At 36.8% G+C, this 5,561-nt stretch overlaps 1 protein-coding gene across 2 annotated transcripts; it reads right to left on the bottom strand.

Moving 5' to 3' along the window:
• Positions 1-2,247: 2,247 nt before the first annotated feature.
• On the bottom strand, positions 2,248-5,347 carry LOC117922045 (alpha/beta hydrolase domain-containing protein 17B-like). Of its 2 annotated transcripts, XM_034840036.1 has the most exons (6): positions 4,788-5,344; positions 4,661-4,697; positions 3,873-4,109; positions 3,744-3,791; positions 2,692-3,137; positions 2,248-2,581 (listed from the first exon to the last, which is right to left on the bottom strand). In XM_034840036.1, the coding sequence occupies exons 1-6, from the start codon at positions 5,087-5,089 to the stop codon at positions 2,509-2,511; spliced, it is 1,143 nt and encodes a 380-aa protein (XP_034695927.1). In that variant the 5' UTR covers positions 5,090-5,344; the 3' UTR covers positions 2,248-2,508. The 2 variants fall into 2 exon arrangements, with proteins under 2 accessions (XP_034695927.1, XP_034695917.1); XM_034840026.1 differs by lacking the exons at positions 2,248-2,581; positions 2,692-3,137 and adding an exon at positions 3,183-3,556 and having other exon boundaries at positions 4,788-5,347.
• Positions 5,348-5,561: the final 214 nt, after the last annotated feature.

Raw genomic sequence — 5,561 nt, 5'->3', positions numbered from 1 at the left:
ATATGATTTATGTTTCCATTTTTCTATCCATAGTTGTATTATTACTTATTTGAGCATTCACATTTGTATCACTTTCATTGTACATGACAAGGGCATTAGGAGTTACATAAAAGATTCGAGTCATGAATTTCTTGTAAAATGATAAGTTGTGTAAACTTAGTTCACGAAATTAGGCAATTCATTTGACACTATAGTGTACTACCTCTAAATTGAAGGGATAACTTATCTTGGTTATCAAAATAAGTTTCTCATGATGAGTATAATAGTGTATATGGTTAAAGATTAGATAAGATTTATAATGAATCTTGACTTTGGCTATTGAGCTAGTCATAAATTCACTAAACTATAATGTTGTATGGACTCTCAACCTTGAGAGAATATTAAACCAATATTGAACTTATTAATGACTTTAACCTATAGGTGAGACCCTCAAGTGGTCATATATTCCCTACAAATTGGTTTATTATTGATTAAGGTAAGTGATAGTAGTTATTCTCAAGATGGGATCCATGGTGTCTCATGGTTTGAGATAGTGTGTTCCCTTAGGTGATCGAAGGACTTGTGATCATATAATATGTGGCTACAAAAATTTCGTAAGTGGAATTTGAATGTCTTTTGTGGATTAGAGTATGTCAGTTGATCACAAAATAAGATGATTTGAGACTCAATGATTGTAAAGGTAATTCTCAGAGGTTGATAACATCTATATCATCATATTACAAATACTAGTTCATAGGGAGTTCACATGCAATGAATAGTAGTTCATAAACCCAAGAAATTGATTAAATTAGATTTAATCAATTTTCATTTCAATGTAATTTCATTGGGTATTGAAGCGCATTTGACTTTCTTCAGTAGAATGTTGAGTCAACTTCAAAGTTGGATTTTGAGGGAGTTAGTATTCTCTTATAGGTCTCAGGGGTCCTCGCTCTAGTCATGTTGTTTATTGGCACATAGTTTTGATATTTTATGGAGAACTAAACATTTATGCATATAAAAGTGTTTTGGTAAAAAATGCAAGGTTGCATAACATTTTATGATTAATTAATTTTGGTTTTTCTGGATTGAGATAGTTAATTAATTAGGATTTAGTGAGCTAAATTAAGTGACCAAAGCCCATATTGGGCTAAAGTCAAACTTAAACCTATGAGGAAGTCTATATAAACCATCTTAGGGTATTAAGGTTAGATACACTTAACCGCTCACAAAAGTGGTCTTCCGAAAAGCCTCCATCTCCTTCCCTTTGAAGGTGCGTAGCCACTCTATACAAGTGCCAAAGTTTAAAGGAGTGATTGAGTGAAAGACTGCGAGGTAATTCTTTTCATCAATTAGAATTTGATTTGGGAACATTCAGATCAAAGATAAAAATTTTGAGCGCTTAAATATAAGTTTTATTGCTAAATTTTCTTTAGTTGTAATTAGATCTAGTATCCCTAGGTTGTTAGATAGCATACACCTATGATCCAGAGTTTTCCCTAACAAATTGATGGTCCTTTGAGAGGCAAGTGCAAGAAGATCATGTGGTAAACTTTGTCTATTTTTGCTCTAGTTTTACGTGATGAATCCTTGCAACATGCTCTTTGTTTCTACCAGTCTTGATTCTCAATGTAATCACTCTAAACTGCTCCTTCAAAATATCCGCTATGTGAGACCTCAACTTTTCTTTACTGCTTTGTTTAGAAGTCCATCTGTATAAATGATGATTACTATTGTTGATGCCAAGAATGTTGCAGTCTTGATGAGATTATATTATCATGAGCCTCTAGTTTGTTTCTGGAGAGACGGGTTTTTTTCCCTTTGCTTTGGAGGGCTTTTCAAAAAAAATATTGATATCTCTTCTGTGGTTGATTCAATTTTATTGTTGTGTTCTGTTGGTTGGAAAATTTGACATATTAGCTTTGCTGGAATTTGCTTGATAATCCTATTTTAGTCACAAGAAAGGGAGGTTTTTATTTTGGTATATTATTACATGTTGCTCTTTCCTCAAGGGCTCACATACTAATGCTGATGAAGAAGCATTTGTACAATAGCAAGAGATGATCTTTTGGAGAAATTTTTCTCTGAAGTAGATGGTTCTGGACAAAAATGAACTACATGCCTTTTTTTTTGTTTTCTGTTTGCAATAGCCACTGGGATTTTTGCTTCATTGCTGTTGGAGATCAAGCACTTGAACTGAAGGGTGCAACAGAGTTGATACAAAATAATCCCAGTCCCTTTTGCCAGGACTCAATCATCCACAAGAAAGTGTGACATAATCAACAAGAAAATCATATCTATAACTATGAACAGATAAAAGTTAAGATACACAATGGACCTGGTGGAATTACTTACTATTATTTCTTTGCAGATCACCTAAAAAATTGAAAACAATAGAGAGAGGGAAGACATTGGATCAGTTACAAGTAAAAAGGAAAGAACATTAATCAAGCAGCCATCCCGACGACCAATCAAACAACCAAAAGTAAAACCAAAGTTTCAACCCAGTTTGCAAGCGCAGTTGTTTCTGACTCAGACCTCTGTGGCTGTCTGCTTGAAACAATCAACATTGCACAACCCAACTGATCTTACCATATCTCCCAAGCTGCCAACAATTGGTTGGAATAATCAAGAGTATGTACCATATATTTATATGCAGTTAATGTTAGCTGTTCCAATTAGAAGGTAAGAGCAAAAAGGAGGGCAGGAACTGACCGATCAAAGCTGTTTCTCGCTCTCTCTGACTGGTCTATGCTGTTCCTTGCTTTCCCTGATCGATCATAGCTCCTTCTTGACTTCTCTCTCCGGTCGGTGCTGGCTCTGGACTTCTCTCTGCTGTCCGTGCTTGGCCTAGATTTTTCTCTTTGCCCATTGCTTAATCTGGACTTTTCCCTATGGTCTGTGCTTGTTCTGGACCTGTCCCTATGGTCTGTGGAATTCACAGACCGCTCTGATTGATCTGTACTTTGTCCAGATATATATTGTGCACATGGCAATTTCTCTATGGCTGATATGAACTTCTTGAGATGCCTTAGGTACTCTGGGTAGAGCTCTAAGTTACAGTGGTTCCCTCCTTTAAGCCACAAAGGTTCATACTTCTCTTTACAGAGCTCCCACAGCTGCTTACCATGGGACCAATCCACAATTTCATCATCCGTTCCCTGCTAACACCAAAAATAGTGTCACATGGGACCATTTGGCATCATTTAACTGCTGCACCAGTCTTAAACTCTGTTCAAAAATCTTGATAGAGAGAATGGTTTTCCAGTTAGTTAAGCCATGACAACAGTTTATGGCAAAAGGGAATTGCCAGTTAAGTGGCCCTAAGACTCTCATTCCCATTCTTAAATCATAAACAAATTATTTCTGTTATACCCATTTGAAACAATATGACAAATTTGGGTTCTGCAAAAGAAATCTTCAGGACAATATATGCCATACATGTCCAGCCACAGCCATGCTTATGCATCCTGAAGAAAACCCCTCATCAGGAAAAATTCATCTCTTTTAGCTTAGAAACCAACTTTAAATAACCATCTATGAAGATTCAGATACTTCTGGACCAAGTCTAACTTGCCAACTAAATTCAAAGAGTAAACTTGGTTAGTTTTGGAGACAAGAAAAGTGATCCAGTGGCAACTCTCCAAAGCATACTGAGATGTTTTAACATTCCATATTTAATTCAAAGGCATCTCTATGAAGTCAAAATGTTATAAAGAATCAGACTATGGATCACAATAGGACAAGATAATAAGAAATATACTCACGTGAATGACCAGAACAGGGCAATTCACCAGTGGAATTTTATCAATATTCTGCAGCAGAAACAAACACCCATGAATGAGGGACAAAATTTAAACACTGACAATGCACAACCAAAAGAAAAAAGGAAGCACCTTGTAGATATCAAACCAAAATGTTCGCTTCACAGGATACATGACTCGAAGCCCAGATAGGATTGGACTGTGAAGAATAACAGCCCTCAATCGAGCGAAACAAGTGGCTAATTCTAGAGTAGGTCCACTGCCAACCGACTGCCCATACAGTATAATGTCTTCCTCCTTCACTCCATAGGTGTCTTCGAGGCAACTGTAAGCAGCCTCTATGTCTGCATATGTGTCCTGCTCACTTGGCTGATTTGTAAAGATGTATCACACACATTGTTAGCAGTCTTCCAATTGAACTCAAACTACAGAAAGCAATGCTGAACATATGGACAGAAATTTCACAAACGACCCTTTTGCAGAATTGTTAATGGCTATAAATGAAGTCGAAAAACTCAATGCTGCGCCCATTTAATTTGAGAAATGCAATCAATATAGCCAGAATTACTTGTATAATTTCTAGTCTGAAAAGGGTCAAAATTTGTTCTCTCCTTTGACTGTTCCTTGCCCTCAACCCAAATGTAAATATCTTTAAGTCTTCTTATGAACAATGCTTCTGCATTTTTTTTCCCTTAAAAAAAAGGACGGATTAGAAAAATTGCCTTTCTAAACATACTAATATCACATTCAACAACAAATTCACTTTCACGACCTGAAAAATTAAAATTTATCATCTATAGATCAGTGAAGAGCTAATTCACTTAATTTGCAGAAAATACAATCATTTTTCATTTTCTTCTTCTTTTTTTTTTTTTTTTTTTTTTGTGGAAAATCTTTATGGTACAAAGACTGGAATCTACCTTTCCAGAGGATTGTCCATACCCAGAATAATCGTACCTGCAAAGCACCAGAAAATCAAGCAGGTCCTTTCATCTGTTTTAATTTAGGAACAAAAATGTTGAATTTGCATGTATTGATGATACTGACCCCATGAGATTCACCCCCAGACGAAGACTCAGTTCGGCGAAGATGTTAAACATCTGACCAAGATCAGCTGCATTGCCATGAGAGTAGAGCACTGTCAATGACGCTGAAGGGTTCTTCACGTAAACTGCAACTATCTCGTTCCCTTTCTTCGTGCACAGCTTCAACACGTCCACGTTCTCTCTCGGAGGCACGTCGGAGAGTCTCATTTTTCCGGTGGATTCATCGGAAACTACTTTATACGTAGGCGGGTTAGGAGGGAAAAATGCGAACTTGGCCGCCATCGACGACGTCGCAGACCCCATCTGGTTTCAGAAAAACGACAAAATCGTTGGTTTATGAGCTGTTTCGGGTTGGAACAACGGATGAATACATCTTGTTCAATTTGTAGTCTCTGGAATGAAGAAGAATATGGGTGTTTGGGTACCGCGAAAAAAAAGGTAGGAAAATGTATGGGAAGTTAGATTCTGGAGCTTGGAATATAGTGCTTTGGTGTGATGGAGTTGCAGGGAAAGAGAAAGAAGGGAGTTTGGGGTCAATATTAGTGAGAGTGATTTACGGCGTGGTGCTGGTCAAAGGTGAGTTATCTTCCAAGGAGTAGATACATGGTACACCAAAAGGAAATTGTGGAAACTTGCCCTTTCCATTGAGTATACCAAAAAGAAACATACTTGCCTCTGAAGCACATATTTTAATGGTTTCCATTTTTATTTTCATTTTTAAAGGTCTTTCCACCCTTTGTCAAATCTTTAAAGTAATTGCCAAAATATCAAATAT

Source organism: Vitis riparia, chromosome 1 (assembly GCF_004353265.1).
Source record: "Vitis riparia cultivar Riparia Gloire de Montpellier isolate 1030 chromosome 1, EGFV_Vit.rip_1.0, whole genome shotgun sequence".
Taxonomy (NCBI): Eukaryota; Viridiplantae; Streptophyta; class Magnoliopsida; order Vitales; family Vitaceae; genus Vitis; species Vitis riparia.
This window is presented reverse-complemented; position numbering and strand designations above follow the sequence as displayed.